Source organism: Salmo salar, chromosome 18 (genome assembly GCF_965601325.2).
Source record: "Salmo salar chromosome 18, fSalSal1, whole genome shotgun sequence".
Classification (NCBI taxonomy): domain Eukaryota; kingdom Metazoa; phylum Chordata; class Actinopteri; order Salmoniformes; family Salmonidae; genus Salmo; species Salmo salar.
Window position 1 is genome coordinate 99,036,314 of NC_138308.1, and position 21,030 is coordinate 99,057,343.

The window sequence follows — 21,030 nt, forward strand, 5'->3', positions numbered from 1 at the left end:
TCTGTTTGACATAACATCACACCTCATTGGCCATAAGGGTGTGTGTCCTCTTTCCTCCTCACCTCATCTTTGGTCTCTCTGAGGGAGCCTCGGGCCTTCCCCCCCCTAGTCACAGAGGTAACCCCAGATGATTGGCAGTCCGTCTGACTAAACAGCTCCTCGATGGTCTGGACGTCTATGTAGTACTGCTGCTGCTGCACAGGAAGCTGTGTCCACAGGTTGGCCCGCCCCTTCACCTGGAGACCGTTACATAGCAGTTAAGGGTTCCCCGCATGCTTCCCAGATGAAACAGTTACGAAAGGTTTATGCCTATATTGTTTGTTTTAGACTTCGGTTTAAAATCGGCTTTTCGGGCACACAACATTTTTTCGAGAGCCAAGCCGAAGTCGGGAGCAGAAGTCTACGCCCCTTCGTCAGTGATTGGTCAACAGTAGGTTTCTGTTATAATTCAATGGGGATAACTTATTTTCATGTACATTTTTTATCATTGAGAAAAACTGCATTAAAAAAAACCGTCCAAATTAATGACAGATTTCTGGAGTTATCTTAGATTCATTCTGACTATTTTGAGGAAGTGTATACTGGCTACGGTGTCTCAAAATGGACAAACAGTACAATTGCTGCTTTTTTTTTCTAGTTTTACAAGTGAAGGTTTTTAAGGGAGTATGGAGTGGGGGGGTGTTGAAGGTAACTGGTGGTGTGTCTACTGGTATAAGAACAGAGGGTAACTAACCTGGTCTTCAGGTATGGGTTTCCAGAAGAAGCTCCGGACCCTCCTCTTCTTTATCCCTCCTACGGGGTCTACCACCCCGGGTGGGGGAGGTGGGGGAGGAGGAGGACCGCAGGGGGGAGGAGGAGGGGGGAGAGGAGGTCCCGTCTTGTTGCCATCAGGGACGGGAATTGTAGAGGCAGGGGGCAGAGACATAACTTCAAACGCATCCACTTTCTGGAAACTCTTTTCTCATTGGCTGGAGTGATTCTGCTCATCACATGCATCCCAGCTGCTGATTGGTCAAAGCAAGGAAAGGGGAGTGAGGCAAAGTTGAGGGATCAGACTGGATAGTCTGGTTGAGGCCTACAGGGTAGATATTTCCACTGTAAACAACAACGTTCAGATAACTGCTAAAAACCTTCTGCATTTTGTCCAGTTTTTTCCCCAAGAAATAAAATAAAAAACACATCAAAATCAATATCTAAGAACAATATTTCAGTCACCACACACCACACACACACACACACACCACACACACACACACACATATATACATACATATACATATATATACATATACATATATACATATATACACATATCATACATACATATATATACACATATCCATATATACATCATATACATATATATCACATATATACATATATATATATATATATATACATACATATATATACACATACATATATACATATATATATACTATATACACATATATACATATATATATATACACATATATACATATATATATACACATATATACATACATATATATATACACATATATACATACATATATATATATACATATATACATACATATATATCACATATATACATACATATATATCACATCTACATATATACACATATATACATACATATATATATATACATATACACACACATATATATATATACATATACACACACATACATATACATATACACACATACATATACATATGACATATATATACACATATATACATACATATACATATACTATATACATATAATCTCCTTCAGTGTTTTAGTGTTGAGTCTATGACACACCTCTAGTCCGTTTCTTTTTAATTTCACAAACAAGGTGTCTGGTATTATCATGAAGGGTTAAATATTTAGTTAGGTTAGGGTTAAACAAGGTGTCTGGTATTATCATGAAGGGTTAAATATTTAGTTAGGTTAGGGTTAAACAAGGTGTCTGGTATTATCATGAAGGGTTAAATATTTAGTTAGGTTAGGGTTAAACAAGGTGTCTGGTATTATCACGAAGGGTTAAATATTTAGTTAGGTTAGGGTTAAACAAGGTGTCTGGTATTATCATGAAGGGTTAAATATTTAGTTAGGTTAGGGTTAAACAAGGTGTCTGGTATTATCATGAAGGGTTAAATATTTAGTTAGGTTAGGGTTAAACAAGGTGTCTGGTATTATCACGAAGGGTTAAATATTTAGTTAGGTTAGGGTTAAACAAGGTGTCTGGTATTATCATGAAGGGTTAAATATTTAGTTAGGTTAGGGTTAAACAAGGTGTCTGGTATTATCATGAAGGGTTAAATATTTAGTTAGGTTAGGGTTAAACAAGGTGTCTGGTATTATCATGAAGGGTTAAATATTTAGTTAGGTTAGGGTTAAACAAGGTGTCTGGTATTATCATGAAGGGTTAAATATTTAGTTAGGTTAGGGTTAAACAAGGTGTCTGGTATTATCATGAAGGGTTAAATATTTAGTTAGGTTAGGGTTAAACAAGGTGTCTGGTATTATCACGAAGGGTTAAATATTTAGTTAGGTTAGGGTTAAACAAGGTGTCTGGTATTATCATGAAGGGTTAAATATTTAGTTAGGTTAGGGTTAAACAAGGTGTCTGGTATTATCACGAAGGGTTAAATATTTAGTTAGGTTAGGGTTAAACAAGGTGTCTGGTATTATCATGAAGGGTTAAATATTTAGTTAGGTTAGGGTTAAACAAGGTGTCTGGTATTATCACGAAGGGTTAAATATTTAGTTAGGTTAGGGTTAAACAAGGTGTCTGGTATTATCATGAAGGGTTAAATATTTAGTTAGGTTAGGGTTAAACAAGGTGTCTGGTATTATCATGAAGGGTTAAATATTTAGTTAGGTTAGGGTTAAACAAGGTGTCTGGTATTATCACGAAGGGTTAAATATTTAGTTAGGTTAGGGTTAAACAAGGTGTCTGGTATTATCATGAAGGGCTGGGGGATATTCCAACACGTCTAGACTACATTAACCTCAATCAGCTCCGGAAACATTTCAAAACACTAGCGCTCCGTTTGAAGACAGAATAAATCTGTGCTGAGAGAGGGAGGGAGGGAGGGGAGAGAAAGAGAGGAGAGAAAGAGAGGGGGGGAGAAAGAGGGGAGAGAAAGACAGGGGGGAGAAAGAGAGGGGGGAGAAAGAGGGGAGAAAGAGGGGAGAGAAAGAGAGGGAGAGAAAGAGAGGGGGGAGAAAGAGAGGAGAGAAAGAGAGGGGGGAGAAAGAGGGGAGGGGAGAAAGAGAGGTAGGGGAGAGAAAGAGAGGGGAGAGAAAGAGAGGGGGGGAGAAAGAAGGGAGAGAAAGAGAATGAGAGAGAGAGAGAGAAAGAGAGAGAAAGAGAGGGAGGGGAGAGAAAGAGAGGGGAGAGAAAGAGAGGGGAGAGAAAGAGAGGGGGGAGAAAGAGAGGGGGGGAGAAAGAGAGGTAGGGGGAGAGAAAGAGAGGGGGGAGAAAGAGAGGAGAGAAAGAGAGGGAGGAGAAAGAGAGGGGGGAGAAAGAGAGGAGGGAGAAAGAGAGGTAGGGGAGAGAAAGAGAGAGGAGAGAAAGAGAGGAGAGAAAGAGAGGGGGGGAGACAGAGAGGGGGGAGAAAGAGAGGAGAGAAAGAGACGGGAGGAGAGAGAGAGAGACAGGGGGAGAGCGAGAGAGGGGGAGAGAGAAAGAGAGGAGAGAAAGAGATATTCCCTTTTGTACTTCAATGACTTACACATTGTTACAACACTGTACATAGCCAATAATATAACATTTTGAAATGTCTCTATTCTTTTGAAACTCCAATAAAGCCCCTTTGAATTGAATTGAGAGAGAGAGTGTTCTCTATTCAAGTCCTTGTTTGCCATTACAAGCAGAATGCTTTGAGAGAACAACCAAGTGGAATACATAAGACCAGATAGAAAGACGTCCAGTCACGATCCCTCTGCACATTACTTATTTAAAAAAGGCCCCATGTAGTCTTTTTAATAGAATTTTTGCATATCTAATAAATAATTGTGTGTTGATTTTCTTTTTAAAATAAGTCCAAAATATATTTTTTATGATTTACTTCCCTGAGCCTCCTTTTGCCATTTAAATGATCAGTCTGATCTTGTGGGTGTGTCGATATTTGTTTTAAACACGGTGCATTCGGAAAGTATTCAGACACCCACATTTTGTTACATTACAGCCTTATTCTAAAATGTATTAAATAGTTTCCCCCCTCATCAATCTACACACAATACCCCATAATGACATCACAATACCCCATAATGACAAATAAAAAAAATGGTTTTTTGAAATTATAAATAATCTTCCCAGATCTGTGCCTCGACACAATCCTGTCTAGGAGCTCTACGGACAATTCCGTCATCCTCATTGCTTGGTTTTTGCTCTGACATGCTCTGTCAACTGTGGGACCTTATATAGACAGGTGTGTGCCTTTCCAAATCATGTCCCATCAATTGAATTTACCACAGGTGGACTCCAATCAAGTTGTAGATACATCTCAAGGATGATCAATGGAAACAGGATGCACCTGAGCTCAATGTCGAGTCTCATAGTAAATCAGTTTGCCAACATTTCTAAAAACCTGTTTTCGCTTTGTCATTATGGGGTATTGTGATGTAATTATGGGGTATTGTGATGTCACTATGGGGTATTGTGATGTCATTATGGGGTATTGTGATGTCACTATGGGGTATTGTGATGTCATTATGGGGTATTGTGTGTAGATTGATGAGGGAAAAACTTAAATTTGATACATTTTAGAATAAAGCTGTAATGTAACAAAATATGGAAAAAGTCAAGGGCTCTGAATACTTTCCGAATGCACTGTAGTTATATACAAAATATTTAAAAAACAAGAAGATTACTTTTTCAACTGCACTGCCCCTTTAATATTTCAGTCACCAGCAGCCTTGGGATTCACTTTACACTCTGGTAACACACACACACCCACTGACACAGACACACACCCCGACACACACACACACCCGACACACACCCCGATACCGACACCCCGACACACACACTGAACACATACTTCCTTCATTTATTCATTATTCATTGTCAGGAAGTGTGTCTGCAGCTGGTGATGTGGCTCCTAACAGGAAGGTGGAACGTATGTGTGTGTGTGTGTGGCGGGGTGTGTGTGTGTGTGTGTCGGGGTGTGTGTGTATGTGTGTATGCAGCCACTAGCACTAGTCCAGTTTAACACACACTGCATGCCCAGCCCGAGGGTTTGTGTGTGTGTGTGTGTGTGTGTGTGTGTGTGTGTGTATGTGTGTGTGTGTGTATATACAGTTGAAGTCGGAAGTTTACCTAGACTTAGGTTGGAGTCATTAAAACTCGTTTTTTCAACCACTCCACAAATTCCTTGTTAACAAACTATAGTTTTGGCAAGTCGGTTAGGACATCTACTTTGTGCATGACACAAGTCATTTTTCCAACAATTGTTTACAGACAGATTATTTCACTTATAATTCACTGTATCACAATTCCAGTGGTTCAGAAGTTTACATACACTAAGTTGACTGTGCCTTTAAACAGCTTGGAAAATTCCAGAAAATGATGTCATTGAGTCGATTGGAGGTGTACCTGTGGATGTATTTCAAGGCCTACCTTCAAACTTAGTGCCTCTTTGCTTGACATCATGGGAAAATCAAAAGAAATCAGCCAAGACCACAGAAAACAAATTGTAGACCTCCACAAGTTTGGTTCATTCTTGGGAGCAATTTCCAAATGCCTGAAGGTACCACGTTCATCTGTACAAACAATAGTACACAAGTATAAACACCATGGGACCACGCAGCCGTCATACTGCTCAGGAAGGAGACGCGTTCTGTCTCCTAGAGATGAACGTACTTTGGTGCGAAAAGTGCAAATCAATCCCAGAACAACAGCAAAGGACCTTGTGAAGATGCTGGAGGAAACAGGTACAAAAATATCTACGTCCACATCTATATCCACAGTAAAAAGAGTCCTATATCGACATAACCTGAAAGGCCGCTCATCAAGGAAGAAGCCGCTGCTCCAAAACCGCCATAAAAAAGCCAGACTACGGTTTGCAACTGCACATGAGGACAAAGATCGTACTTTTTGGAGAAATGTCCTCTGGTCTGATGAAACAAAAATAGAACTGTTTGGAGGAAAAAGGGGGAGGCTTGCAAGCCGAAGAGAGGAAGGAAAATTATGTGGATATATTGAAGCAACATCTCAAGACATCAGTCAGGAAGTTAAAGCTTGATTGCAAATGGGTCTTCCAAATGAACAATGACCCCAAGCACACTTCCAAAGTTGTGGCAAAATGGCTTAAGGACAACAAAGTCAAGGTATTGGAGTGACCATCACAAAGCCCTGACCTCAATCCTATAGAACATTTGTGGGCAGAACTGAAAAAGCGTGTGCGAGCAAGGAGGCCTACAAACCTGACTCAGTTACACCAGCTCTGTCAGAAGGAATGGGACAAAATTCACCCAACTTATTGTGGGAATCTTGTGGAAGGCTACCCGAAACGTTTGACCCAAGTTCAACAATTTATAAGCAATGCTACCAAATACTAATTGAGTGTATGTAAACTTCTGACCCACTGGGAATGTGATGAAAGAAATAAAAGCTGAAATAAAACCTTCACATTTCACATTCTTATCCTGTTGTGGTATAGGGGGCAGTATTTTCACGGCCGGATAAAAAAAACGTACCCGATTTAATCTGGTTATTACTCCTGTCCAGTAACGAGAATATGCATATAATTAGTAGATTTGGATAGAAAACACCCCAAAGTTTCTAAAACAGTTTGAATGGTGTCTGTGAGTATAACAGAACTCATATGGCAGGCAAAAACCTGAGAAGATTCTATATGGTAAGTGCCCTGTCTGACCATTTCTTGGCCTTCTGTAGCCTCTTTATAAAAAATACAGGATCTCTGCTGTAACGTGACATTTTCTAAGGCTCCCATAGGCTCTCAGAAGGCGCCAGAACGGGGAATGATGACTCTGCAGTCTCTGAGCGAAAAACAGTAGGGGTTTTGGAAAGTGGTCGTTCTGAGAACAATGACACTGGTGCGCGCGTGCATGTGATGACTCCATTTTACTTCTTTCAGTGTTTGAACAGATACAACGTCTCCCGGTTGGAATATTATCGCTATTTTACGAGAAAAATTGCATAAAAATTGATTTTAAACAGCGTTTGACATGCTTCGAAGTACGGTAATGGAATATTTTGAATTTTTTTGTCACGATATGCGCCGGCGCGTCACCCTTCTTTACCATTCGGATAGTGTCTTGAACGCAAGAACAAAACGCAGCTATTTGGATATAACTATGGATTATTTGGAACCAAACCAACATTTGTTATTGAAGTAGAAGTCCTGGGAGTGCATTCTGACGAAGAACAGCAAAGGTAATCCAATTTTTCTAATAGTAATTCTGAGTTTAGGTTGTCCCAAACTTGGTGGGTGTCAAATTAGCTATCCTGTGATGGCCGGGCTATCTACTCAGAATATTGCAAAATGTGCTTTCACCGAAAAGCTATTTTAAAATTGGACACCGCGATTGCATAAAGGAGTTCTGTATCTATAATTCTTAAAATAATTATGTTTTTTGTGAACGTTTATCGTGAGTAATTTAGTAAATTCACCGGAAGTTTGCGGTGGGTATGCTAGTTCTGAACGTCACATGCTAATGTAAAAAGCTGTTTTTTGATACAAATATGAACTTGATTGAACAAAACATGCATGTATTGTATAACATAATGTCCTAGGAGTGTCATCTGATGAAGATCATCAAAGGTTAGTGCTGCATTTAGCTGTGGTTTTGGTTTTTGTGACATATATGCTAGCTTGAAAAATGTGTGTGTGATTATTTCTGGCTTGGTACTCTGCTGACATAATCTAATGTTTTGCTTTCGTTGTAAAGCCTTTTTGAAATCGGACAATGTGGTTTGATAAAGGAGAGTCTTGTCTTTAAAATGGTGTAAAATAGTCATATGTTTGAAAAATTGAAGTTTTTGCATTTTTTAGGTATTTGTAATTCGCGCCACGCTATACCATTGGATATTGGTGAGGCGTTCCGCTAGCAGAACATCTAGATGCAAGAGGTTAAAGTAAAGTGGTGATCCTAACTGACCTAAGACAGGGAATTTTTACTTGGATTAAATGTCAGGAATTGTGAAAAACTGAGTTTAAATGCATTTGGCTAAGGTGTATGTAAACTTCAACTGTGTGTGTGTGTGTGTGTGTGTGTGTGTGTGTGTGTGTGTGTGTGTGTGTGTGTGTGTGTGTGTGTGTGTGCAGTCTTATGCAACATCTCTGAGCTCAGTGTGAATCTTCAGCTCACCAGATCATACCAACTACACAACTTTGTTTACATCCCTGTTAGTGAGCTTTTTATCCATCACCAAGATAATCCATCCACCTGACAGGTGTCAATCAATCAAGAAGCTGATTAAACAGCATGATGACTACAACATTCCACAGCGCTGTTCCTCCTTCGTACTCTTCCTCCTCCGGCTTCTTCACCTGCGGGTTCGTCTGAGACCAGCCACCTGAACAGCTGATGAAACTGAGGGTTTCGCACAACCGAAGAATTTCTGCACAAACTGTCAGAAACCGTCTCAGGGAAGCTCATCTGCGTGCTCGTCATCCTCACCAGGGTCTTGACCTGACTGCAGTTCGGCGTCGTAACCGACTTCAGAGGGTAAATGCTCACCTTCAATGGCCACTGGAGAAGTGTGCTCTTCACGGATGAATCCCGGTTTCAACAGTACCGGGGAGATGGCAGACATGTGGTCAAGCAGTTTGCTGATGTCAACATTGTGAACAGAGTGCCCCGTGGTGGCGGTGGGGTTATGGTACGGGGCAGGCATAAGCTACAGACAATGAACACAGTTGCATTTTATCCATGGTAATTTGAATGCACAGAGATACCGTGACGAGATCCTGAGGCCCGTTGTCGTGCCATTCATCCACCTCCATCACCTCATGATTCAGCATGATAATGCACAGCCCCATGTCGCAAGGATCTGTACACAATTCCTGGAAGCTGAAAATGTCCCAGTTCTTCCATGGCCTGCATCCTCACCAGACATGTCACCCATTGAGCATGTTTGGAATGCTCTGGATTGACGTGTACAACAGCGTGTTCCAGTTCCTCACCAATATCCAGCAACTTCACACAGCCGTTGAAGAGGAGTGGGACAACATTCCACAGGCCACAATCAACATCCTGATCAACTCTATGTGAAGGAGATGTGTCTCGCTGCATGAGGCAAATGGTCTCACCAGATACTGACTGGTTTCTGAGCCACACCCCTACCTTTCTTTTAAAGGTATCTGTGACCAACATAGATTAGGGCCTAATTTATTTATTTCAAATTGACTGATTTCCTTCTATGAATTATAACTCAATGAAATCTTAGATATTGTTGCATGTTGCATTTATATATTTTTGTTCAGTGTACATTGTGTAATTTACTGATGGTCCCTAACTAGCCCCGTAGGGATATCCAATGTGAAACCAAATTGAGCATGGCATTATGATCGTTGTTCGCAGCTCTGAATGGATGATCACTGGTTCTGCCAGCGGAGGGCAGGACTCAAAGAAACACATACAACTGGTGGCCAGGGTTAGAGGTTCCAAGGGGTTTCTCTCAGCATCCCTCTCTCTCTAATGGTTTCTCTCAGCATCCCTCTCTCTCTCTCTAATGGTTTCTCTCAGCATCCCTCTCTCTCTCTCTAATGGTTTCTCTCAGCATCCCTCTCTCTCTAATGGTTTCTCTCAGCATCTCTCTCTAATGGTTTCTCTCAGCATCCCTCTCTCTCTAATGGTTTCTCTCAGCATCCCTCTCTAATGGTTTCTCTCAGCATCTCTCTCTAATGGTTTCTCTCAGCATCTCTCTCTCTCTAATGGTTTCTCTCAGCATCTCTCTCTAATGGTTTCTCTCAGCATCTCTCTCTAATGGTTTCTCTCAGCATCTCTCTCTCTCTAATGGTTTCTCTCAGCATCCCTCTCTAATGGTTTCTCTCAGCATCTCTCTAATGGTTTCTCTCAGCATCTCTCTCTCTCTCTAATGGTTTCTCTCAGCATCCCTCTCTAATGGTTTCTCTCAGCATCCCTCTCTAATGGTTTCTCTCAGCATCCCTCTCTAATGGTTTCTCTCAGCATCTCTCTCTCTAATGGTTTCTCTCAGCATCTCTCTCTAATGGTTTCTCTCAGCATCTCTCTCTAATGGTTTCTCTCAGCATCCCTCTCTAATGGTTTCTCTCAGCATCCCTCTCTAATGGTTTCTCTCAGCATCTCTCTCTAATGGTTTCTCTCAGCATCCCTCTCTAATGGTTTCTCTCAGCATCCCTCTCTAATGGTTTCTCTCAGCATCCCTCTCTAATGGTTTCTCTCAGCATCTCCCTCTCTAATGGTTTCTCTCAGCATCTCTCTCTCTAATGGTTTCTCTCAGCATCTCTCTCTCTAATGGTTTCTCTCAGCATCTCTAATGGTTTCTCTCAGCATCTCTCAGCATCTCTCTCTCTCTAATGGTTTCTCTCAGCATCCCTCTCTAATGGTTTCTCTCAGCATCTCTCAGCATCTCTCTCTAATGGTTTCTCTCAGCATCTCTCTCTAATGGTTTCTCTCAGCATCTCTCTCTAATGGTTTCTCTCAGCATCCCTCTCTAATGGTTTCTCTCAGCATCTCTCAGCATCTCTCTCTCTCTAATGGTTTCTCTCAGCATCTCTCTCTCTAATGGTTTCTCTCAGCATCCCTCTCTAATGGTTTCTCTCAGCATCTCTCAGCATCTCTCTCTCTCTAATGGTTTCTCTCAGCATCTCTCTCTAATGGTTTCTCTCAGCATCTCTCTCTAATGGTTTCTCTCAGCATCCCTCTCTAATGGTTTCTCTCAGCATCTCTCTCTAATGGTTTCTCTCAGCATCTCTCTCTAATGGTTTCTCTCAGCATCCCTCTCTAATGGTTTCTCTCAGCATCCCTCTCTAATGGTTTCTCTCAGCATCTCTCAGCATCTCTCTCTCTCTAATGGTTTCTCTCAGCATCTCTCTCTAATGGTTTCTCTCAGCATCTCTCTCTAATGGTTTCTCTCAGCATCCCTCTCTAATGGTTTCTCTCAGCATCTCTCTCTAATGGTTTCTCTCAGCATCTCTCTCTAATGGTTTCTCTCAGCATCTCTCTCTAATGGTTTCTCTCAGCATCCCTCTCTAATGGTTTCTCTCAGCATCCCTCTCTAATGGTTTCTCTCAGCATCTCTCTCTAATGGTTTCTCTCAGCATCTCTGAATATATAGGTCAGGGCCCACAATGGGGGGGGGGGGGGGGGGCATAATTAGGTTGGTTGAGAAAAGCTAACTAACGAGTGTGTGATCAGCTCAGGTCGTCACTGCTCAGCAATGTCATCTCCCACCCCACCCTATCCCAGAATGCTTTGTCCTAGTGCATCATCGTGGACAGGGTTCTCTGTGACAATAGGCTCACAGTAATGATAACATCGCAGCCAGTAGCAACGACGAGGGGGGGGGGGGGGGGGGACGATGTTAGTAGAACGTCACAGGGGTTCTCTAAACACCCCATCAACCAATCAGAGCCCTCGGAACCACATTGTGAGGTCACCAGGAAGGCCCAGGCAATTAAAAAAAAAAGGTTTTACATCTCTGTCACGTGATTGGGTTGATGTCATCGCTGGCACTCCTTCCAATTTCACCACCTTTGTTTTACGAGCACTACCCATGGAAGGAGGGAGGGAGGGAGGGAGGGAGGGAGGGAGGGAGGGAGGGAGGGAGGGAGGGAGGGAGACTAGGAAGTGGCATAAAAGACCAGCGAACCAAATTATTTTGGTCTTTGACCCTTTGAATGGAGAGAGGGATATAAAGGAGGGAGAGAGAGACTAACAGAGGTTAGAGGGTTTGGTTTCAACCCTGACCCCGTTTGGAGAGAGGGAGGGAAGGAGAAAGAGAGGGGAGGGTTTGGTGTCGATCCTGACCCCGTTTGGAGAGAGGGAGGGAAGGAGAAAGAGAGGGGAGGGTTTGGTGTCGATCCTGACCCCGTTTGGAGAGAGGGAGGGAAGGAGAAAGAGAGGGGAGGGTTTGGTGTCGATCCTGACCCCGTTTGGAGAGAGGGAGGGAAGGAGAAAGAGAGGGGAGGGTTTGTTTGGGTTTGTAAACAAGCAGCCATTTGTGGTTGGCACACAGTCCGTAACCATAGGGACGGCTGCTGTTATGAGGGTTACCACAGTAACACATGGAAGCCCTAACACTGGTAGCTGGGACGGACGGACACACACACACACACACACACACACACACACACACACACACACGGCAAGTGCTCAAAATTCAAAAAGGGTGCACCCCCCCAGGTTAAAAAAATTAATAATTCACAACATCAACTGCCTCTGTAGCGAAGGCCTATTTATTTCTGCAACAACACACTCATCATCACAAATTGTAAGCGAGTGCCTCCAAAACACATGATTCCTATGGGGCTATCAGCTGATCATTGATAATTGATGTAAATATGCTATTTAGCTAGCTTGATTTAAAAAAAACGTGTTTTTTTTTTTTTTTTTTTACTTACTGTGATTTAATAGTCAATGGTTTTAAATATTAACTTGACAATATTCTAACTCATGATACAGTGAGCTCCAGAAGTACTGGGACGGTGACTCATTATTTGTTCTGTTGTTCTGTACTCATTATTTGTTGTTTTGTACTCATTTCTTTGTTGTTTTGGCTCCGTACTCATTTCTTTGTTGTTTTCCATATCGGGTGAACCGTTTAGAAATTACAGCCCTTTTTGTACATCGTCCCTCACATTTTAAAGGGTCCAAAAGTATCGGGACAAATGCACATGTGTGCATTAAAGTATACTGAACAAAAATATAAAATGCAACATGTAACAATTTCAAATATTTTACTGTTACAGTTCATATTAGGAAATCAGTCAATTTAAAAGGACTTATTATTATTATTATTATAAATGATTATTATTATTATTATTATTATTAATGATTATTATTATTATTATTATTATATTATTATTATAAATTATTATAATATTATTATTATAAATTATTATTATTATAATAAATTATTATTATTATTATTATAAATTATTATTATTATTATAAATTATTATTATAATATTATTATAATAAATTATTATTATTATTAATGATTATTATTATTATTATTATAAATTATTATTATAATATTATTATAATAAATTATTATTATTATTAATGATTATTATTATTATTATTATTATATTATTATTATAAATTATTATAATATTATTATTATAATAATATTATTATAAATTATTATTATTATAATAAATTATTATTATTATTATTATTAATGATTATTATTATTATTATAAATTATTATTATAATATTATTATAATAAATTATTATTATTATTAATGATTATTATTATATTATTATTATTATTATATTATTATAATAAATGATTATTATTATTATTATATTATAAATGAGTATTATTATTAATATAAATTATTATTATATTATTATTATTATTATTCATGATTATTATTATTATTATTATATTATTATAAATTATTATTATATTATTATTATAATATTATTATTATAAATTATTATTATTATAATAAATTATTATTATTATTATTATTATTATTATAAATGAGTATTATTATTAATATAAATTATTATTATTATTAATGATTATTATATATTATTAATGATGATTATTCTATATTATAAATGATGACTACTACTACTACTACTACTACTACTACAGACAGAAATACTCCTTCTCCTCCAAAACCAACTCACGTTTGAATTCAGTCACGGACACTAGCATTTCTTAATTCACCAAATCTAAAACCAAATCAACAAGCGCAGTCGCCCTTTAATGGGGCTCATGCAAACGGAACAAATCACAGCACATTTTGATAGGCACACTTACTGCTTTTACTTCCTGCTTTCACTTCAATGGCCGCCAGTCCACCCACTATGCCGTCATAGAGTTGAATGGGGATGTAATTCTATTCATTTCATTTCTATGGTAACACATGCAGCCAGGAGCAGAGAGGAGAAAATAACAAATATTTGTATTTGTCTGGAACACACACAGTCCTAACACACAACCACAGTTAGACACACGTGCAGGAACACACACACAGTCCTAACACACAACCACAGTTAGACACACGTGCAGGAACACACACACAGTCCTAACACACAACCACAGTTAGACACACGTGCGGGAACACACACACAGTCCTAACACACAACCACAGTTAGACACACGTGCAGGAACACACACACAGTCCTAACACACAACCACAGTTAGACACACGTGCAGGAACACACACACAGTCCTAACACACAACCACAGTTAGACACACGTGCAGGAACACACACAGTCCTAACACACAACCACAGTTAGACACACGTGCAGGAACACACACACAGTCCTAACACACAACCACAGTTAGACACACGTGCAGGAACACACACACAGTCCTAACACACAACCACAGTTAGACACACGTGCAGGAACACACACAGTCCTAACACACAACCACAGTTAGACACACGTGCAGGAACACACACACAGTCCTAACACACAACCACAGTTAGACACACGTGCAGGAACACACACACAGTCCTAACACACAACCACAGTTAGACACACGTGCAGGAACACACACACAGTCCTAACACACAACCACAGTTAGACACACGTGCAGGAACACACACAGTCCTAACACACAACCACAGTTAGACACACGTGCAGGAACACACACACAGTCCTAACACACAACCACAGTTAGACACACGTGCAGGAACACACACACAGTCCTAACACACAACCACAGTTAGACACACGTGCAGGAACACACACACAGTCCTAACACACAACCACAGTTAGACACACGTGCAGGAACACACACAGTCCTAACACACAACCACAGTTAGACACACGTGCAGGAACACACACAGTCCTAACACACAACCACAGTTAGACACACGTGCAGGAACACACACAGTCCTAACACACAACCACAGTTAGACACACGTGCAGGAACACACACACACAGTCCTAACACACAACCACAGTTAGACACACGTGCAGGAACACACACACAGTCCTAACACACAACCACAGTTAGACACACGTGCAGGAACACACACACAGTCCTAACACACAACCACAGTTAGACACACGTGCAGGAACACACACAGTCCTAACACACAACCACAGTTAGACACACGTGCAGGAACACACACAGTCCTAACACACAACCACAGTTAGACACACGTGCAGGAACACACACAGTCCTAACACACAACCACAGTTAGACACACGTGCAGGAACACACACACAGTCCTAACACACAACCACAGTTAGACACACGTGCAGGAACACACACACAGTCCTAACACACAACCACAGTTAGACACACGTGCAGGAACACACACACAGTCCTAACACACAACCACAGTTAGACACACGTGCAGGAACACACACACAGTCCTAACACACAACCACAGTTAGACACACGTGCAGGAACACACACAGTCCTAACACACAACCACAGTTAGACACACGTGCAGGAACACACACCAGTCCTAACACACAACCACAGTTAGACACACGTGCAGGAACACACACACAGTCCAAGCACTAGTGTGACTTTTCCAACAGAAACTGACTAACCAACAGACCAGCAGCATCTCTTTGAACAAGGGGAGAGAGAGAGAGAGAGAGACTGAGGAGAGAGAGGCTGAGGAGAGAGAGCGAGCGAGCGAGAGACTGAGGAGAGAGGCTGAGGAGAGAGAGACTGAGGAGAGAGAGGCTGAGGAGAGAGAGGCTGAGAAGAGAGAGAGGAGAGAGAGCGAGACTGAGGAGAGAGAGGCTGAGGAGAGAGAGGCTGAGGAGAGAGAGGCTGAGGAGAGAGAGACTGAGGAGAGAGAGGCTGAGGAGAGAGAGGCTGAGGGAGAGAGGCTGAGGAGAGAGAGGCTGAGGAAGAGAGAGAGGCTGAGGGAGAGAGAGAGACTGAGGAGAGAGAGAGAGACTGAGGAGAGAGAGGCTGAGGAGAGAGAGGCTGAGGAGAGAGAGCGAGCCACTGAGGAGAGAGAGCGAGACTGAGGAGAGAGAGCGAGCGAGCGAGAGACTGAAGAGAGAGAGCGAGCGAGCGACTGAGGAGAGAGAGAGAGAGAGTGATGAGAGAGAAACACTTTGATTTGATATCGAGAGAGAAGAAAGAGTAGCATGCATTTCTTAGGAAGGGTTTACACTAGAGGATTTCTGCTGTCTAGTCTGCTATTTCACTTCACTCTGAATTTGACCTCTCCTCTGTCTGTCCCCTTACACACACACACACACACACACACACACACACACACACACACCATGAACTCACTCAGTGGTCACCGGGGTAACCCCGGATTGCTCCCCAGTGAGGGCGTAACTTTAAAGAGGTTGGTGAAAGAGCTTTAGTAGCATGCCCGGTCCCCCGTCGTGCTGCGCTGTGAGGGGGCGAGGTGGGTCTATGCCCGCTGCTAGTGACCCCCCCACACAGCGCTGGCACCCAACCAATTTAACCAGTTCTCATATCGTTGACAAGAAACGTCTCATTCTGAGTGTGGACCGTCTTTGGTTAGTGACTAGGCTGTGTGATGCTGTCTTTGGTTAGTGACTAGGCTGTGTGATGCTGTCTTTGGTTAGTGACTAGGCTGTGTGATGCTGTCTTTGGTTAGTGACTAGGCTATGTGATGCTGTCTTTGGTTAGTGACTAGGCTGTGTGATGCTGTCTTTGGTTAGTGACTAGGCTGTGTGATGCTGTCTTTGGTTAGTGACTAGGCTGTGTGATGCTGTGATGCTGTCTTTGGTTAGTGACTAGGCTGTGTGATGCTGTCTTTGGTTAGTGACTAGGCTGTGTGATGCTGTCTTTGGTTAGTGACTAGGCTATGTGATGCTGTCTTTGGTTAGTGACTAGGCTGTGTGATGCTGTGAGACTGTCTTTGGTTAGTGACTAGGCTATGTGATGCTGTCTTTGGTTAGTGACTAGGCTGTGTGATGCTGTCTTTGGTTAGTGACTAGGCTGTGTGATGCTGTCTTTGGTTAGTGACTAGGCTGTGTGATGCTGTCTTTGGTTAGTGACTAGGCTGTGTGATGCTGTCTTTGGTTAGTGACTAGGCTGTGTGATGCTGTCTTTGGTTAGTGACTAGGCTGTGTGATGCTGTCTTTGGTTAGTGACTAGGCTGTGTGATGCTGTCTTTGGTTAGTGACTAAGCTGTGTGATGCTGTCTTTGGTTAGTGACTAGGCTGTGTGATGCTGTCTTTGGTTAGTGACTAGGCTATGTGATGCTGTCTTTGGTTAGTGACTAGGCTATGTGATGCTGTCTTTGGTTAGTGACTAGGCTGTGTGATGCTGTGAGACTGTCTTTGGTTAGTGACTAGGCTATGTGATGCTGTCTTTGGTTAGTGACTAGGCTGTGTGATGCTGTCTTTGGTTAGTGACTAGGCTGTGTGATGCTGTCTTTGGTTAGTGACTAGGCTGTGTGATGCTGTCTTTGGTTAGTGACTAGGCTGTGTGATGCTGTCTTTGGTTAGTGACTAGGCTGTGTGATGCTGTCTTTGGTTAGTGACTAGGCTGTGTGATGCTGTCTTTGGTTAGTGACTAGGCTGTGTGATGCTGTCTTTGGTTAGTGACTAGGCTGTGTGATGCTGTGAGACTGTCTTTGGTTAGTGACTAGGCTGTGTGATGCTGTCTTTGGTTAGTGACTAGGCTGTGTGATGCCGTCTTTGGTTAGTGACTAGGCTGTGTGATGCCGTCTTTGGTTAGTGACTAAGCTCTGTTCCAAAAAAAAGTTTGCCAACAAGCAAACACCGGCCACGAACGATGTGTTTACAATACCGCGTTGGTAATAAAGCGTCATTTGTTTGACTGCAACTTCTGGGAATCTTGTGAGTTAAGTATTAGCTAGGCTGCCACATGTTGTTCGCCTATTGAAATTGAACTTCAGTTCATGAAAATAAAGAGCTAGCCAGCTACTTAACCCTGTTGCCCAAAGCTAACGTTATCAGCAGCCATCTAGCTTCATCTGGCTAGTGAGGCTCAACTGGACCGGGTTATGGGTTGTGAAGTTAGCCACAATAAGGATTAGGCACAATAGTGGAATTTGCGTTTTGCCTTCAAAATAAAAGTATGTCATTGACAGTGATGCAAATGAATACAAATAGCATATTTATGTCATACTTTTATTTTGAAGGCAAAACCGCAAAGTCCACTACTGTGGCTAGCTTCACATAGACGGGGACCGACCACCATTAATCAAATAAGAACTGTCTTATAAATGAGGGTTATTTTAGATGATGACACCTAGCTAGATAGTTAGCTAGCTAACTATAGCTACTGAAACAGATTGTCGTTTTGCTATGTGTTTATGGGAAGAACATTGTTTGCATCCATTAGCTAGCTAGCTTTTTTTTAATGACCAGCACTGTTGGCGCGCAAGGCAACTTTACCAGCATCATAGCATACGTACCGATGAATCGGTGTTGACATATGAAATACGAGTGATAGTGTAATCAATATGTAATAACTACGTAAAAAAAACGTAAGAACGAGTTAAATTATTATGTGACGTGCAGTCATATTCAGGTCCTGATTGGTCAACAAGCTGATTTCACACGTCAAAATAGTATTTTTTGACACCCAAAGACCCAGACGGCGTTTCCATAGAAATCCTGGTTGAGAATGAAACCACTGAACAAACGAACAAGGAAACAGCATGTAAGGGAAATAAATAGATTCTGATGATGTTTTACTGGTAATGGGGACATACATAAATGCCAACCACTTTGAGACCGACCTGCGGAGAACTATTCACTGAGCTTTGAAATGTCAGGGGAGAGAGGGGAGAGAGCGAAACAGAGAGAGAGAGAGACAGAGAGAGAGACAGAGACAGAGAGAGAGACAGAGAGAGAGAGAGAGAGAGAGAGAGACAGAGAGAGAGAGAGACAGAGAGAGAGAGAGAGAGACAGAGAGAGAGACAGAGAGAGAGACAGAGACAGAGAGAGACAGAGACAGAGACAGAGAGAGAGAGAGAGAGAGAGAGAGAGAGACAGAGACAGAGAGAGAGAGAGAGAGAGAGAGAGAGAGAGAGAGACAGAGAGAGACAGAGAGAGACAGAAACTGCCTCTTTGTAAAGAGATTATCCCTGGGTCATTATCCCTGGGTCATCCAGAGCTTGGTTCAAAGCAGGGGTGTCCTGGATAACATGCAACCCCCAGAGAGGGCACCGTACCGCCCGGGGACATCCCTCTCTCCCCCTCCCTCCCTCCCTCCCTCCCTCAACAGTAGGGTAATTCCACGGCAATGGAATTGAGCCAAGACTCCGATTTTTCACTTAAAATGTTAAACATAAAATGCCAAACAAAAATCATTGATTTCAAAGCTTAACAAACATTACAACTCTTGCACAAGGACAACTTTTAACATTTTACAAAAACACATGTATTTTATTTATCTTGGCAAATAAGTTAAGAATAAATTCTTATTTACTGGTAGAAATGTACAGATGAAAAGTTGGGTAACAGAATTTCGGTAAAATCTCCCTCCGTTTTTTTGAATTTTATATATATATTTTTTTATTTTTTTTAATTCGCCCACATTTTCCCAAAACTCCAAATTGAGTTTTCAAAGACGTCTGCAGAAAGAACGGGGTGTTAACACGATAACGGCTCTTTTGGTTAATGAACTACAGTAAGTGAAGTGGATTTACACACGGTAACAGAATTACGGTAAAGTAATTTCATCATGGATCCTTGATCTGTACTACACAGAAACGCATAATAATGGATATGAATGTCATTCTCTTCATAGTGACGTATCCTAAATACACAAAAAGGGTAGAAATATGCAATATACTCCTTGCATATTTGGGTATTATTCTACACACTGGCAATACATTTGAATGACCTCTGCCCCCTAACAAGACCAAATTTGATTGGTCCGGACCAAATCTTAACCAATCATAGACATTTATGTTTCATAAGTTTAGACATCAAAGTAGAGTACAGTAGAGCCCAGTACAGTAGAGCCCAGTACAGTAGAGCCCAGCACAATAGAGCCCAGCACAGTAGAGCTCAGCACAGTAGAGCCCAGCACAGTAGAGCCCAGTACAGTAGAGCCCAGCACAGTAGAGCTCAGTACAGTAGAGCCCAGCACAGTAGAGCCCAGCACAGTAGAGCCCAGTACAGTAGAGCTCAGCACAGTAGAGCCCAGCACAGTAGAGCCCAGTACAGTAGAGCTCAGTACAGTAGAGCCCAGTAGAGCCCAGTAGAGCTCAGCAGAGTAGAGCCCAGCACAGTAGAGCCCAGCACAGTAGCCTACTTGGCGTGTGAATTAAACTGCTGACTGCTTATAACTTGCAGATTGATGACATCAACCAGGATTAAGGGGCAGGGCAATTTGTGACTTTTTGTGGTTTTGGTAATCGACGTCTCGTCGTCAAAACTAAGACCGTCGCTGAAAACAAAGACGGTTCTTCAGTCGAGGAAGGAGAGAGAGGAAAGCTCCACTCTCTCACTTCAGTATCTCACCTTGTTATTCATAGATTCTCAATTTGCTATTTTTGTAGCTTTGGCAACTGTGTGTGTTTTCTACCCCGGTTCTCTCCCCTCCCCTGCAGACTGTACAGACTCTCCCCTCCCCTGCAGACTGTACAGACTCTCCCCTCCCCTGCAGACTGTACAGACTCTCCCCTCCCCTGCAGACTGTACAGACTCTCCCCTCCCCTGCAGACTGTACAGACTCTCCCCTCCCCTGCAGTCTGTACAGACTCTCCCCTCCCCTGCAGACTGTACAGACTCTCCCCTCCCCTGCAGACTGTACAGACTCTCCCCTCCCCTGCAGACTGTACAGACTCTCCCCTCCCCTGCAGACTGTACAGACTCTCCCCTCCCCTGCAGACTGTACAGACTCTCCCCTCCCCTGCAGACTGTACAGACTCTCCCCTCCCCTGCAGACTGTACAGACTCTCCCCTCCC

The 21,030-nt window shown here is 42.0% G+C and overlaps 1 protein-coding gene across 3 annotated transcripts in view; it reads right to left on the reverse strand.

Annotated features, from left to right (window-relative positions):
- LOC106578213 (uncharacterized) overlaps nt 1-21,030 on the reverse strand; it is a 50,247-nt gene that overhangs the window by 20,883 nt on the left and 8,334 nt on the right. Inside the window, exons 2-3 of one of the 3 annotated variants that reach the window (XM_082965403.1) lie at nt 734-1,001; nt 63-236 (exon numbers count right to left, since the gene is read on the reverse strand). In XM_082965403.1, coding sequence (XP_082821529.1) covers nt 63-236; nt 734-925 — 366 coding nt within the window. In that variant the 5' untranslated portion in view covers nt 926-1,001. Of the gene's footprint in view, nt 1-62; nt 237-733; nt 1,076-21,030 lie in introns of all 3 variants that reach the window. The other 2 variants (XM_082965401.1, XM_082965404.1) reach the window with 2 other exon arrangements.